General features: G+C 40.5%; 1 protein-coding gene across 2 annotated transcripts in view; it reads left to right on the top strand.

Moving 5' to 3' along the window:
• FBLN2 (fibulin 2) overlaps window positions 1–16,311 on the top strand; it is a 97,863-nt gene extending 81,552 nt beyond the window's left edge. For both annotated transcript variants that reach the window (XM_076363857.1, XM_076363856.1), the window contains 9 exons: window positions 967–1,101; window positions 3,260–3,397; window positions 3,721–3,864; window positions 7,520–7,648; window positions 8,175–8,300; window positions 8,950–9,066; window positions 9,912–10,040; window positions 14,246–14,369; window positions 15,368–16,311. In XM_076363857.1, the coding sequence (XP_076219972.1) occupies window positions 967–1,101; window positions 3,260–3,397; window positions 3,721–3,864; window positions 7,520–7,648; window positions 8,175–8,300; window positions 8,950–9,066; window positions 9,912–10,040; window positions 14,246–14,369; window positions 15,368–15,725 (1,400 nt within the window). In that variant the 3' untranslated portion in view covers window positions 15,726–16,311. The remainder of the gene's footprint in view (window positions 1–966; window positions 1,102–3,259; window positions 3,398–3,720; window positions 3,865–7,519; window positions 7,649–8,174; window positions 8,301–8,949; window positions 9,067–9,911; window positions 10,041–14,245; window positions 14,370–15,367) is intronic.
• Window positions 16,312–16,834: the final 523 nt, after the last annotated feature.

Below are 16,834 nucleotides of genomic sequence, written 5' to 3'. Positions count from 1 at the left end.
TTTGGCTTTTGTTAGTTCTAGAAATACTTCTTAGCTTTATATAGAACTGTGAACTTGTAAGATTTTGCGGAGAATGGCAAGAAAGTTTCTCTTCCCAGTCTCTACCCCTTTTTATTGCTTCTAAGCATTTGTTCATCATGCTATTCCTAGCTTTCATTATTAAAATAAGCAAAACCTCAAACTGACATTATTTCATCCAAGCCTATCGAAACTTATCATTTTAAAGGTGTGGCATATTCCTTTCTAAATTGTCCTACATTCTGCAATCTTGTATTTAAGTGATTTTTTTAAAAAGAACTTTTCTACTACTCCACCTGCTGAAATCAGATCTCTTTAAAGATTTAAATACAAATTTACAAACTTGATTGAGCCTTCAGGATTCCTCTCTCTGTATTTTCTTGTGTATCTGGTTCTAATGATGCGTTCCTTAGGAAATAAGTATGTTACATGACTCCACTTTCAGCGAGGCAGGCAGTTTCAGGACCTATCTCTTGCAGCAGTTCCACACTAGCAGCTCCTGTTTATCTGGCATGAAGCAGCAGGACTGATACATAGCCTAACCTATGAAAACCTGGTAACGAGCAATAAGCATTAATCACTTTCTCATTCAGTTGTCCAGGAGGTTTTTATCCAGTAAACCAGAAGCTGATTATCAATCCTCCGCCCACCCTGCATGTAATCAGTTCTGTCCATCCCTTGTCCTCAACGCCTGCACCATCCACCGCACATTTGGGAAGAGGGGAGGAGAAGGAAATCTCCCTGTGATTTGTGTCTCTTGAGTTACTCTGTGCTAACAAAAGATTCTGGAATAAAAAATCTTTTGTCAGAACACTGTGGCAAAGTCTATATTGACTATCTTTTGGAAGAAATGGTTTCACTTGAGCTTTTGACTCCTTCCAAAAGAGCAGGAAGAGGCCGATCACTTGATAAATATGAGGCACTGAATTGTTTAACTATTTCTTGTAGACATCAATGAATGCGTAACAGATACGCACACCTGCCAGCGGAGAGAGCACTGCATCAACACGATGGGATCATTCAAATGTCTCCAGGAATTGAGCTGTCAGCCAGGTTATGAACTTAAGGATGGAGAATGTGTTGGTAAGACAAGTGTTTTTCAGCTGATGCAATTGCTGTTACCAAAAAGGAAAGGAAAGGGGTTGCAAAGCATTTTATTGCTGCTGGTCTGTGATATCAGGGTTGTAACTAAAAAAGGCTGATCATCATGGAAATGTTTGGCTTCATAGGCCCCTTCTGTACATTCACTTATTTAAAATAGTTTCCAGCGATAACTATAAATTATTTCTTAAATGGGTGAAACCGTATGAATTAGGATTTACTCTGTTTTTAAGGCATTAGAGAGAGAGATCACTGATGGAGGAATTCCTATTACGCTCCTCTGCCTAGCTGTGCTTTTCTCTGAAGGGGCTGATACTGTTTGCTGTTGAACACTGAATCACAGCCTGAATGGATCATGGGGCTGACTCAGTCCGGTCCTTCCTGTGTTTAGGAGGTCTGTCTGCATTTATTTACATTTGGAGTGGTCATGGGGTTAAGAAGTTATTCTTCATCTCCCCCTTCTTGGTCTATATAGAGGTCTAATGGCGAAGCTAACCTCAGTAGTCACAGCATAGCAGAAGTTGCTCTGCAGCGCAGGAGTATGCAAGAGACACGTGCTCTGCCTTCCAGGGCAAAAGTCAGTGTTATTTACTCCTGAATTTTTCACACAAAGAGTTTCCTGACAGCTGGAGTAAGATATGCATAAGGAAAGAACTTAGCTCTTGACATATAACTTAAGGTTATAAAATAGAAATGATCAGAAATGTCGCTTTGTATACAGCTGTCCTAAGTAAACCTTCATTTACTTGAAGAGGCTGTTTGTGAATATCTTGTTCTGTTGTCTGATTCTATAGCATTTCTAACATTCATTGCTGATCTAAATTGCTTTCTAGTCTGAAAGTTAGATTATAACAGATTATAAAATTTACAAATTGTTTTAAAGTAGCCTTTAAATTAATGACTTATAAGAAAGACTATAATTTCAGAACTACTCTGTTTAAAATTGCCTACAGATAACTATTGAATTTGCAGAGGTTTATGAAATACTCAATTCCACATTTTTCTTTGTCTCAGTCTATAAATACAGTAGGAAGACTTACTTATTAATATATTACCTTCTGGGAGACTGGTGATGCTGCCTCGTGACTTTAACACTTAACTGAGGAGTTAGAATAGAAAGAGAAGTGCCAGCAGTTCTCCCCTTGTCTGCCTGGAGGAGTGAGGACTCCTCAGTTGTGGAGTTTCCTCCGTTTGTCTTTATTGTCTAGTAAAGATGTTCATCACAGGGATTGTTCTCAGGAACCAGCGTATGTTAAAGCAGCATTTGAAAATATTCACAGGAACTGAATTTTGAAGGTATTTATAGCTGAAATCTGTTCCTAGGTGGGGTTTCTTCAACTGGAAAATGGAAGCGATGCCACTATACCAGCTGATCCTTGCAGTTACTCAACACAGATCAGTTGGGTGTAAATGTATAAGTTTGAAACTTGCAGGAAGTATTTTCAATGTGCCTAGAAAGCGAGCATTAAACATACTTTGAGAAATAATTTCATATATATAATAAAAAATGAGAAAGCTGTGTTGAGCTCTGGCTGCAGAGAAAGGAAAAAAAAGCAAAATTTGTTACTGATATTACTACCTCTCATTCAGATTTTTTTCAGAATAGTTTTCAGAGATGGATAAGTGTTTTTTCTGTGTACGTAAGTACATGTATATATACGCCCATGCCTGTGTACACAGTGAAATCCCAGCCCTGTTCAAATGAGGTTAGTATCAAATTCAGTAGAGGTAGGTTTCTACCTAGAATTCCTGAGGTATACAAGGAATAAGAGACCATTTTGCTTTTGAAAGAGCGTGGTACACATTTTATTATGTGTACCTTATTCCTAGTTTTAATTTGGTTCTTTAGGATTTTAAAACTGCAGATGTTTCAGTATTTGTGGTTTACAAGAGGTGCTGTGAACAAGGCAGTAGGGACCTGAATCAAATTTGCTGCAGGACCTGACAAATTCTGAAGCCTATGCTGAAGTGGATGTCCAAGAGCAAACACACCTAAACCTCAGATTTCCCATAGGCAGTGTTGGGTGTTTGGTTTAAATAATGCTTCCTAACTTCCTTTCTGAGAAGTTAACTAGTCATGAAGGCTACTGAAAATTACAGCTTAACTAGTCACAATTTGGTGTTTTGATCTGATTAACAGATATTGATGAATGCGAGAGGGGAACTCATAGTTGTAAAGTAAACTTCGTTTGTCAGAATACAGAAGGATCATTCTACTGTGAGTCAAAGCAACGCTGCATGGATGGATTTTTACAAGACCCTGAGGGAAACTGTGTTGGTAAGTGTGACCAGCAATATGTTTGTAATACGTGCAGCAGCACTGGCCAACTCCTGTTCCTTTTAGCCTGTCCAAGGGGTGTGTATTGACCATATGTAGTTTTCCTCAAATCCTGCTGTGAATTTAATTTAAACATTGCTGTCCTTTTAAAGATATGCATATTTGCATATTGAATTTGAAAGTGTTACCACAGCAGACCTTCATCAGCCTTGTCTTTGTAGTGCAATAAATTGAAATGAAGGAAAAGAAGTGACAGCTGGAAGAAGACAGACCAGAAAGGTTAAATAGCTTCTCTCACTATTCTAATTCATTTTCTTCACCAGATATTAATGAATGCACATCTCTCCCTGAGCCATGTAAACCAGGATTCAACTGCATCAATACTGTTGGGTCTTACACCTGCCAAAGGAACATGCTGACATGCAGCAGAGGCTACCACTCCAATGAGGAGGGAACCCGATGCATCGGTAAGGTCAGACTCCTGTGTCTGGTCAGGTGCCCTCATGGAGGAAAAAGTACATTTCAGTTCTAAAAAGAGGTTTTGAGTTACCTCCAGATTCCTAAATGTATTTGAGGAATGGGAATTTGCTGTATGCATTTGCTGTCCAAGTAGCTCCGTGATTTGTTTGCACTACAGGATGCTGCACTGATGTCTGACTGCTGCATGGAGTTCCTCTTGGTATGCCGGGTGACATTGGTTTTGACTGGATATGGGATTTGCTGGCTTCCGTTCTGGAGTGAATGTGATGTGGTTACTTTTTAAACTCATGCTGTCAGTCAAAACCACGATCTTTTGCTATTTTTTACAGTATCTCACTATAAGTGATATGAACTGAAGCCATGGGATGCAGCAAACAAGAAACACTGAGTTTGTGGACTCACAAGAGTAGTACTAAGTGTATGTTCTTTGTAGTGCTATGAATGGTGTTCCCCATTTACATCCAGTTGTGTGTACATTTAGGGTAAATTATTACTTTCTTTGTGAAAAGAATGTTGAAATATTCATATAGGCTGTCAGGCAGCTTGATACTGATTTGTATTTGTTCCAGTGTGTTTACAGAGTTACTGACTCAGAATAGCAAATTTCATCTCTTATTAGCATTTGTGCTGTAAATGAGCACACTAGGCACAAAGGAATTGAAAGCTTGGTCCTTGGTGCCCAAGGCGAGGCTGGCTATGTATTCTTTAATTCCCTGTGTTCTCTGTTACACGAAGTAGGAAATCATAAAACAACAGCAGGGGAAAAAAAAAAAGAACGAATCAGCATTTGGGTTAGTGATGATATCCTAATGATTTCTACTTACGTTCCCTCTGAATAAAAGGAAGGATGAAAAATAAACAAAATATGCTTTGTGAAGCTACAGGTGGGTGGAAGCCGTGTTGGCAGCTATTAATTTGGTCATGAGTAGCAACTTGTAGTGAAAAATAGTGGTATAGATAGACCCCATCTCCGCATAAATTTCTGCATTCTCCTTTTTTGCTCTTCATTATGCTCTATCTCCCTTCATGATTTTACCCCCAGGACTATCCAGACAGTGCTTGGCCAGTGAGAAGGTGGGGAAGATTTGGAAGTAGCAGAAGATGGGGACAGTTTATGTGTGTAACTGAGGAAATTGAGAAAGCTTCCTAATAGAGCTCTAGAGGCTTGTGTTCCGTAAATTCAGGGCAAAGTAGTGCAGTCTCGTTTGCTGTCCTATTATATAGCAGCCTGAAATATTTCAATTGTTACAAAGGGAAGGTCCCAAAGTCCTGTCTGTCTCTCAGTTGCTGGAAAGACACAGTTCTTCAGCTGGTTTCGGTCAGTCCTGCTTCAGGAAAGTCAACTGGGCTAGGTACGTTTGCACCACCTGAAGTGTGGTGACCCTGAAATTGTTTTTAGGGTTACCCCCATGCCAATGTCTCCATGGATGCCACTTTTTTCGCAAGTCGGCAGTCATCAGTGAGCAGCTCAGGAGTCCTGGCTGTAGTGCTAACAGCCTTCGTTTTCAAGCTCTGCTAATGGCTGGCGCAAATTATGTTCCCAAATTTCAAACTGATGATTTATAGGAAGAATCCAGCTTTTTTTCCCCAGTTGTTCCTAAAAGAGAGTGACTGTGTGTAAATATGTGATGGAGGAGGAAATTGCCATTATTCATACAGCATTTATCTCTTTAAAGCATGATGAGATAACACAATGCATCGTAATTACCGATGATACTTTGTCTCTACTTTACATGATTGACAATGCTTTTAAGGAGCAGGTATAAGGAAGCTTCTCTAGTTTGATTTTGGGAAAACAAATGTATAATGTTAATTGGTGATTTCTCTGTCTTTGTTGTGTGCACTGTCTCTGCAGTCTGTATTTTTTGGGGTTTTTTTTGGTATGGCTTTCTTTAAGTAGGCAGAGAGCATAGAGAAGAAAAAAGAAAAGCATATGGTCCTAATTTCCCCTCTCTATGATAAAAACGAGTTTCTTTAAGGCATTACAATAGCTAATTAGATTCCTGATTCAGATTTATTCACAGTAGTAAATACATCATCTGCACATGTTTCTCCAGCAGAACTACACTTGTATGGTCATCTTCTCTGTTTAGAGGATTCATCTCACTTTAAAATGTTCATGTTTTCTGATTTAGTAAATGAGTTATTAAAAACTACCTCTTAAACTGAAAACTACTGTAACTATTGTGAAATACAGCACACTTCTGATGGTATAATGCCCTAGAACTAACTAAAGTCTGAACGCAATGGAATATATAATTTTGGACAAACTAATGAAATGGTTGCACACATGAATTCATTACAAACAAAACTGCTACTTTACAAATTTGTATCTCCATTAGAAACTTCCTTGTTTTGATGCTACCTCTGATCTTAAAATAAAATGAGGAGACACTGTTTCAGCAGAAATCTATGAGCCTGTCAGGAATTCCTTGCTTGGCGAGTGGCATTCCCTGCCATCCCTAACCCCGATGCCAGCAGGGACTGTGTAGGTGGGAATCTGTGCTGAAATATTGAACAAAGTATTTGTTAGTGCCTTTCATCAGGGTTGATATAATCTCCGCTTTTCCAAATCCAAGTTTCTGTGATAAGTAACTTGCTCTCACTTCCCTATCATTTTCTTAGCAAGTGACTGCTTTCTGGAGCACTCTCCAAGGCTGTTGTTTGATGGAGAACTGCCCAGGAACCCTTTGAAATGAAATAGTGCTCAAATTTAAGACTTCAGATAGGGCAGTATGGAGAACCTCCAGCCTTAGACTACCATTCTAATTAATATTACATGAACAGGGATTTGGGTTGTAAAAGTAGTTGAAGACGTGAATAACAGGAAGGAAGCAGGATCTGATGGCTTAGGAAATGACAGAACTCAGAATACTTGAAGAAATACAAGTTTCTGAGGGTTAATCAGACTTTTTGATGCTTCTTGTCACAGATGGTAATGGGGATTTGTTAGATACTGATGAGCTATTTAGTCATGTTGCAAGTCTTGAAAATCAGCATGCATTGAAAACTCTCATCTTCATCTGAGGGTTTTTAAAATCAGATTGGAAGTGATGCATGTGAGTGGAGAAGCAACTAATTTGTTGGTACTGGACTTTGGATGAGAGGCCATGAGGAATATCAAAATGTGAGTTGATTGAAAAAAGAAAAAAGATCAACATTGGGAAAGAGCAAAAGGTAGACAGCAGAAGCAAGATTGAAAGGGCAACTGGAGATGAAAATAGCAATTGCTTTAATTGAAGGGATGAGCAGAATTTCTGGCTAGTTCTTGTTTTGCTTTAAATGGCTTGCCGTGACTCACGTAATGGCAGAACATCAGAATAGGGTGTTTAAATGTCATGGTTTGATCAGAATCAAAATCTGTTTACATTGAAATGCAGAATATGCTGGGAAAGCTCCATTGCAGTTACAGTTACCATTTTCACTTTTAAGATAATGTATTGCTTTTCAAAAGTTTGACTTAGAGATATGTAAATCTGATGCTGAGAAGAGCACAGTGGGAAAAGCTGATATTCTTTGTTCTGTCCAGGGGACAACCCTAACAGTTTCTATTCCTGTTGTTTAACTAATTTTTTTTTCTCTTCGTAAACATTGATTTTCAGCAAACTATATTTAAACTAATTGCTTTCTCTGGTTCTGCAGATGTGGATGAATGTCAAACTGGTGTACACCGTTGTGGCGAAGGGCAGATTTGTCATAATCTTCCTGGGGCTTATCGCTGTGACTGCAAGATGGGATATCAGTATGATGCATTCAGCAGAAGCTGCATTGGTATGTAAGGCGCAAGATGAGATGAAACGACTGATTGATTGAGCCTTGGACCTCAAGGCAGTATTTAGCTCCATTGTAGTGTGCAGTTATTAGTTCTGCAATGCAGTGCCTCAAAAGATAATGGAATCACCTCCAAAGCAGCCGTCGTTCAGTCTGACCGGCCATTTAGAGCTCTGCCACTTCCATGCTGTGATTTCGGACCAGGTGCCCTTGGTTTGGTTTAGCTGCAGGTTATCAAACAAAGTCATCTGCAAAGTACTTTCCTATGGGTTATGCTTCTGCTGCTGTAGAAATTTATCTTTCTGAAGATTTCACAACTTTCTTCATAAGAGACTATGATGCAGCATTTTGTATTTTATTGGTACTGTACACCAATTAGAGCACAAAGTCAGACAGCATAAAACCTGAGGTTGCAGCATTTAATGCTCTGCAAATCAATCTCTGACACTTTTAAAAATATCCTCCTGTATGTTGTTTGATGGTTTTGTTTCTACGTTGATTGTATATTTGCTTGTTATGCTGGCAGATATAAATGAGTGCTGGAATTACCCCGGACGCCTGTGTCAGCATACGTGTGAGAACACCCCTGGGTCCTACCATTGCACTTGTTCTTCTGGTTTCCGCTTGTCCTATGATGGGAAGCATTGTGAAGGTACCAGACATTTTTTCCATGAAGAAGAAATTGCAGTGTGAATTAAGGGACTGTAGAGAAGGAGTTGAGGTGAAATATAAATACAGCAAACCCACAATTTGTGTGTGCTCAAATTTGCAGGTATTCAATTGAACACTCAAACTGTCAGATGAGAGCCAGCAAGTTTCTCCTCTTTCTTCCTTTCCCTCACATACTTTTTCCTTTCCTTCCAGATGAGAGAAAAGGAGAACATAACAAAGTTAGAATAGGAGACTTTTTATACAAATTTTAATAATTGGTAAACTTGGTAATGACAAAACTTGAAAAAATTGATTTTGAATTGAATGGAAATTTTTTATGTTCTCCATGATTTTTTTAAGGCGATGATTACATATTTTTAATCAACCATAACATATAAGGTCTGAAACATGTGTTTGCATGCATATGTGTTTTCATTGGCATATAGAGAAATGAAATTCAGGTGCAACAGACATCTTCATGCTTCTTGGCATTCTGCCCAGGGAGCAGAAACATCTTCTTGGGACAAATTAGTCCATCCTTATTCGCTTTGACCGGAAGGATTTGGTAGCTGTTCTCAGAGGCAAGAAATGGTGGAAGATACTGTTCCGAACCATTGTGGCAATGTCTGTGGCTTTGTTTTTGGATACAGATGTGAATGAATGCGAAACTAGTCCCTGCAGCCAGGAGTGTGCCAATGTTTATGGTTCCTATCAGTGTTACTGCAGGCAAGGTTTCCAGCTAGCAGAAGATGGCCATTCTTGTAAAGGTAAGGCTGCTGCTTTGTCAGGTCAAGTTAAGTATGTGTATACTCTTTAAAAGTCAGGGCTGTCTAACTCTTTAACAGTAAGTGCTGTCTAACTCTCAGCAGCGCCTAATGCTGCAGGTGATGCCTAAGGATGATCGTGAGTTACACCCTGCTGCAGAAGCTGCAAAAGGTAACTCCAGCTATTGGAAAATGCAGTTTGTTTTCATGCCTCCTACCTGGGGCTGGAATACACTTGTGTGACCGTAGAACCTGTGAGGTTATTGTTTCATGGGGCTAGAGCTTATGATTGAAAAAATTAGAGGGGAAGATCTGTTTACCTATATTGCATCAATTAAAGCCTCCACTCAGCCACAGTTGAGTGAAAGCTTGCTCTTACTTCAGCTCGTGGTGGGTGAATGAGGAGTAGAGTGATCAGAATGGAGAAAGGAAGGGTTTTACCTATTTTCTTGAAGTTACCAATACTGGCACGTTGGAGAGTCTCTATTTAAAAAATGGTGAAGAAACCCGCGTTCTTCCTAGCACAAGGAAGCCCCCAAAGCAATTATAGAAGAATTACAGAGGTACCAGAGAGAGTTTTTCAAACTCAGATGTGCCCTAGACTTGTTGTTGTTTTCCATGAGTCCATACTACTTACAACCAGTATTTTTAGGAGCAGTCTTGTGTTCAGCATTTTGGAAAGCACCATCAACAGTCCTAGAGCAATGTCAAACTTTCATGGCTGCATTCTTGTTTAAGAATATATAATAAATGTGTCAGATAAGAATTTCCTTGTGTTCTACAGCCTCCCTTTCCAGATTTCTGTTTTTCTTTTTTTCATATGTTTGTAATTGTGTTTTTTTTCCCAGATATTGATGAGTGCACACAGAGTGCAGGCATTCTTTGTACTTTCCGCTGCGTGAATGTTCCTGGTAGTTATCAGTGTGCTTGTCCTGAGCAGGGATATACCATGGCAGCAAATGGAAGAACCTGTCGAGGTAATGAGGAGTTTAGGAACTGAAAGGATTATATCATGAAGCTTTAATCCTTGGAATGATCTAAGCCATTATGGTTATTCAATCAAGTCTCCATGTTTTATATTAGTCACTGTTAAAAAGCCAGTATTTGACAAAGTTGCCAGATACTGGTATCTGCAATGTCAGCTTTTTCCTGTGTTAGAAGAAAGTACTGTGGCAGCTCAGCTGTCAATGTGAGCTAATTGTTCAAATGAATTCCTAAGGGAGCCCACTTCATCATTCAAATTGGGGCGCTTGATTGCTTGCATGAGCTGTATGTGCACCTTGGCACAGCAGTATGTGATCTGGTTTTTTAGAGGTGCCAGATGTAGAAGTCCGTGGCTTCATTACAAGTTGCAGTTTCCTGCCCCAGAAAACTGGGAGAGTGAATGTAGGAGCTGTAATGGGGACTTGGACATCCAGAAGTCTGCCACCTAAGCTTAATTACGTTGGTGTTAGTAATTGTTAGTATAAATGACATATATCCTCCCCACACACACCTCTTTTCTCCAGAATCATAGAAATGTCTTCTGGGTGTCTGGTGTTTTTCATCTGGTGTGCAGCTGTCTGTTTTTGAAGTAAAAATCCCCCATTTCCAAAGGATGCACTGACTGTGTAATGATGATTGAAGATCTGATTACCTTTACGTACTTGACATGCATTCCTGCAGTCAGTTACACTAACTACCAGGCATTTCCTGCTCTTAGTTTTTTGGGAACACTTCACATAACTTTTGCTTATGTATCTCCTATGCTTAAATTCTCTTCTCTGTGGTAACGGCAGTGAATTTACACTGCGTAAATCATGAACAGCATGAGCATAATTGATCCTGACTTTGGAGCAGAGAAACAGACTAAATGACAATTAAAATCTTTTTAGAAGATTTTAAAAGATTTATTTTTTTAGGTGTGTTTTTAAGTATGAATGCAGTTACATCCATCTGCATTTAAATTCTTATGTAAAAGTCACCTTCAGAAAATCGCAGTTATACCCCTCCTCAGGCTTTGTTTGTTTGTTTGTTTTTTTCCTGCTAACTTTGAGTGCTTGCATGTTAGTTGCCACCTCTGCCAGCAGTGAGATTTGAGCTGAGGACGCCTTCCAGAGTTAATAGTGTGAGTCACTGCATTAATCGGCCAGCACAGCTCTCCCGAGCCGGAGGCACCCAGCGTGCTCCAAGCGCTGGAGGTGGAGGAAAAAGGTTTGCCACGCGGACCTATGGATCGCACTTGCATTGTTTGTGTGGTGTGAAATCCTCCCTGCACGCTCACCCTGCGTGGAGAGGGTTCCTATTGTATAGACTAGCCCTGCTAAGTCAGCTATGCAGTAACAGTTGGAAAACTTTTTGAAGTACCTATGCCATCTGGTACATGCACCCTCCTTAGAGGTTGAAGTTGGTCTACTCGCAAAACTTACCGCGTGTGCGGCAGCTCTGTGCATGGCTGGGTAAGCTGGCATTTAGTCAGGTGCTGGAAGTAGCCCCTGGGTACATGCCCTTTTTTTGAGCTCTGCAAGTGTGTAGTTACACGTTTGGGCGGGCTAATATATTGAGGTCTCTCTGAAGACATGGTCACAGAAACAGTCTGAATTGATGTCAGCTGGACTAAACTCAAGATGATACTGGTTTCCACCAGCTGGCCCCAGTTGCTCATCATCTGAACAGTTCTTAAGAGTTACTGGTGGTACATTCTGTGTACCCTTTTTTTCAAACAGATGAGTTGTATCTCATGTAATAGCATCTCAACATATGTATCTCGGAGAAACTGCCTATGGTATTTTGCAGCACAGCCAAACTGGTGAAGTGAGTGCTTTCATGACAGTGATTGCAATATGGAAGAAATTTTCTTTCTACCTACGGGCACTTCTGAGAATCATCAAGGGATTTAATTTACTTTGATTCTCTCCTACTTCCTATTGTATACTTTTCTTTGTAAGACTTTTAAACCAGTCAGTTCAGTGTATGAGATCAGCTCTCATCCCAGGGGAGTGGAGGGAGTGGGAGGTTACAGTTTTCCTCTAAGAGTCTGCCTCCTCTGTGACAATTGGCAGAACTGCAGAGCCCTACACAGTCCACGTGGTTTGTCTGTTAGCATTTATTTCATTTTAAAGCCTCCGTGCGTTGTCTAGACATTTGGGAGTACACAATGTGACTGTGAGACCTTTGCCAATATTTTCTGTTCAAGCCGGATCCTTGTTATTGCATCTGGTTTTCAGCATTTTAAGGTCCATGGCTTGGGCTTGTGCATATGTATTATTTAGGTAACCACCTTTATGCTCTAGGCCATAAAGTGTCTCTGAACTTTAAATGTTCCTTTTTGTCTTCTGCGACATTACTTCTCATTACGGGGAGATAGTTATATTTAACTTAAATTTTCAAAAATTGTGTCCTGTTCTAAAGTGTTGTTCTTAAGTTCCAGTATTTCATAATAGTCAGTCTGGTGAAGCTTACATCTCCCGGATCATGCAGCTGTACAGCAGTGGATACTTTGCTTTGTATTTGCCCCCTGCTTTAATCCAGACAAACTTTCATGCATAGATAAATTCTTCTCCTGGCATAGCCCAGCTTTCTCATTTCTCAAAAGGTCAGTGAGAAGGCCCTGTTGGCTTTTAACATGAGCTGATTATATTCTGATGGGATTTGTTTATTCCTGAGGGATAGCTTCTGAGGGATATTCCTGAGGGATAGTAGGCTGTCAATGGCTAACGTGTAGGCAGACATAGGACATCCCTCCATGCATTATGTGTGTTTGCTCTGGGGAGGGGAAGGCCTCTCTGCAGACTAGGTAATGGAGGAATGTTTGTTTGCTTGGGCTATGTGGACATTTTACAGCCTTGTCCATGAAGAAGGAGCCATTGCGATCACACACGTTATGCAGTGTATGAGGGATTTATAGCAGTGGCCACCTTTCATCAAGGACTGTCCCTTGTATTCCAGTGCTTGCACACGGTGTCTACGCCACGCACAAGTCCGTGCACATGCTCTGCTGTTTGAAACCAGATAGATGCTTCCCCCAGCTATTGAGCTTATCACATGTGCACTGTGCTCACGTGCTGAACAGCTTGTTTAGAAACACCACACATGACATAGGCTAGCTCTAAGCATGAAACTGTGGTTCAGGGAGTATCAGTGACCTGTGAAGCTGTAAAAACTGGCCCATCACTTTCAGGAAACTATTTTAAAACTATCTTCAATCAGAACAGCTGTGGAAAGCTTAAACAGCGTCTGCGGGGATGGACAGGTTGGCTGGTCTGAGAAGTTTAAGGTTCCACTGCCTTAGACTACCGCTATCTGGTTATTTTATTCTGTTTCCTTTCAGCCTAGTTTATAATATTACTTACAACACATCTCTGACACCTCAGGAGCAAGGGAGAATATGACAACACAGGCGATTCTGTCTAGATGTTCATGTTTGTTTTGAACCTTGAATGTTTTGTTTCATTGCAGTGGCAAGTGTCAAGACAGGAGGATCTTGGGTTTTGACAAGTTTTTTTCCTTCTCGCGTTTATTGTCCACTGGAAGTTAAACCCTGTGTTGCATCAGATGTGTTTGGAATGAGAATAGCTAGGTTCACAGGAGTGTGCAAATGTTTGCAAAGTACAGAAGGAAACAAACTTCCCCTGCAGTAGAAGGCCAGCCCTGGCTCTGCGCTGGGTGGCTGCAACTGGCCACGGTCTCTGCCAAGCAGGGGAAAGACTGTCAAACAGCAGGAAAAGGATCATAAGCTGCTTGTAGGGAAGAGTGGGCTCCCTTGTTTATTGCACACACTGTGGAGTGGCACTGTCATCTCTTATTAACTGATAATGTCAAGGAAGGAAATTTTTTTCTGCAGAAGACATGAATTTTAGCAAATTGGAATCAACATGATTTACCCTGTCACTTCAAATGCCAGCAAGTGTCTGTGCACAGAGGTGAACCTGACACACCTCACCTGAATGTGCATTTCATACCCCAGGTGTTTTCTCCGAGGTTCTCGCAGTCCTGGTCTGCAGGCAGCAGGCACAGGTACTGAAGAGGTAACGCACAGCAACTGAGTGGTGGAGACAAGAGCCCTCAGCTTGCAGAGCCAAACTCACAGACTCCTCTTGCTTCTCATGCACAGAGTCTCGTAAGCATATTACAGCCCATAAATGGTGATTACTTCTTATTTTTGAACTTAGCATGTCTTTTTCCTTGTGTTTCTTCTTGTTAGATGTCGATGAATGTGCAATAGGAACCCATAACTGTTCAGCTGCAGAGACTTGCTATAACATCCAGGGCAGCTTCCGCTGCCTGTCCTTTGAGTGCCCTTCCAACTACAGAAAAGTATCTGACATGTAAGTATCGCCGTTGCAACAAAGCGAGCAGCCCAGTCCAGTGGCTGTGGATGTTACGTAGTGCTTTAGTTTGTGGGCGGGTGTAAGTGCTCAGAGCTCTAAGAAGATGCTTCAGTACCTAGAACACATAGACTTTCCCCATATAGAGCTTCTGTCCGTTTTTGCCTCTTCCTTCTTCCAAGCCCTAGAGCCCCCATTTACCTTCCAACTGCTGCTACAACAGCAGTCATCAGGGCTTGCAGCTCTACTTGCTGTAGCTCTAAAAGGGCTCTGTTTATAATTAAGTTCTAAAAAAATAAGATCTTCTATGCTGCTTATATCATTGCAGTAGCTGCCAGGCTGCTCAGTGCACCACTTTTACAGTGGTTTTGGGTCTCCCTGTTTAATACTCAGATGGCAATTCCTCAGGGAGTGTTGAAACGTTGAAGGGGAGTGGATAATGAGCTTGCCAGGCTACAGGGTTCTGGAATGGCACACCCCCACAGCTCCCAGCTCCTCAGCAGCTGAGGCTCGGGACCCCCAAAATCTCCCTACCCATCTCCTGCCTCAATGGTTGCCAGTGCTTTGGGAAGCCATATTTAGTTGCTTATGACTTAAAACATACTTTTCCTGCCTTATAGAATTGAGCAGGTTTGCAAGTTGAGGAGCTTGTTTCCCATTCCCATGTTTTATCTACCTTTTTAAGTGTTTTTGTTCTTATTTTCTTGGAGCACCTCTGTGCTTCAACCTCTGTGCTGCTTGCAGCATGACTCTGGCTCTTTCCTTGTTGTGGAGCTTCCCAACACAGCTCCCCCTGGCCATGATCTTTTTCTTACACTGTTGTACTCTGACAATTCTATCATTTACAAATGCTTTATGGGCACTGTAAAAGCAGAAAAAGCAGCTGGTAATTACACAGCCGAAGTTTGGGACTCCTGTTTGTCTAATACTTTTGCAATACATATATTCTTACCTGCTATTACATGGACACTGAATGTGCTTCATTTCTCATCTCTTAGGAGGTGTGAACGAATCAGTTGTTTTAATTATCTGGACTGCCAAAATACCCCGGTGCGCATTACCTATTACCAGCTGAACTTCCAAACCAATATCGTGGTCCCAGCTCATATTTTCCGTATTGGACCATCACCTGCCTATGCTGGAGACAACATAATCCTTACTATCAACAAGGGAAATGAAGAAAACTACTTCAGCACTCGAAGGCTGAACTCGTACACGGGCATTGTCTATCTTCAGCGACAAGTGAAAGAGCCTAAAGACTTTTTGTTAGATGTTGAAATGAAACTGTGGCGTCAGGGAACATACACTACTTTTCTTGCCAAAATTTACATTTTCATCACAGCTCATGCGTACTGAAGCATGTATTGACATTGGATTTTATTGGTGCTATGCTCTTTAACTGTTCTACCAAAGCTTAATACTGTTGAACTGGCATTTAGTGTATCTAGCCTTTATATTATTTTTCTATCATTGCTTTAAACTTTTTTATTGGTTGTGTAAATTAAGTTAATTTTTATCTTTTTTTTTTTGTTTTCTTACGCAATTCTTTACATCATCATTTGACAATGAACGAAGGAAGGGTTAGAAAGGCAGTACAAGCATTATGTTAAATGCTGGAACCTTTTCTTAGAAATTATTTTTAGGTTTAGTCACATCTGCAGGGTATTGCACTAGAGAGGAAAGATGTTCACTTGGGAGTATTGGTTTTTGCCACTATGGGAAAAAAACCTTGAGCAATTTCTCTTTATTACACAAACTTATGGTTTGGCTTAGCCACTGACTTTACTGAGGTTTCTCTGTGTTGAGATGCTGTGTCGAAGGCCGTATGTGTACACTGACGGTTAGCTCACCTCATATTACCGGTTTATTTTCCTCCTTCCAACTTTCGTAATATGTTGCCTAAAAATATATATAAATAAAAGAAAACTCCACCAGTGAAAAAGCCTATGAATGAGTCTTGCTTTAGTAGGACTACTCATATGCTAACTATTTACAAGACCAAGGCCTTAAGAGAATGTCATGCGTTAGGGTAAAGGCTCACGTTGCCATTTTTAATAGTTGTCTTTATAGGTGTTGGGATTCCTCTCTATACAGACTCATTCCATTTAGGTAACTATAAGTGCAGATTAGATGCTTTATAATTCTTAAAGGAATGTCCAAGAGAAAGATGGAAATAATGAAATAATCAATTACTGCTCCTTATTTTAAAGCTTGGGTGTGCCACTGAGGAATCACTTGCAATTTTAAATATCAAAAAGGGGAATTGCTTCTCTTCTTCAGGAAGATTACTTCAGTTGTGTTACTAAATGACGCAGAGGAAAATGCTAGTTAAATTGGCAGTTTGTATTATGCCATTTAGAAAATAGCACAACCAAAGTTTTGAGCTAGATTTCCTCTAGTTCTACAGGAAACTGGATGAGGTCCAAAGTTGAAGGCCAGATGTGGCAAAGCATAGTATAATCGAA

The sequence above is a fragment of the Aptenodytes patagonicus genome, unplaced genomic scaffold (assembly GCF_965638725.1).
Source record: "Aptenodytes patagonicus unplaced genomic scaffold, bAptPat1.pri.cur scaffold_148, whole genome shotgun sequence".
Taxonomy (NCBI): Eukaryota; Metazoa; Chordata; class Aves; order Sphenisciformes; family Spheniscidae; genus Aptenodytes; species Aptenodytes patagonicus.
This window is presented reverse-complemented; position numbering and strand designations above follow the sequence as displayed.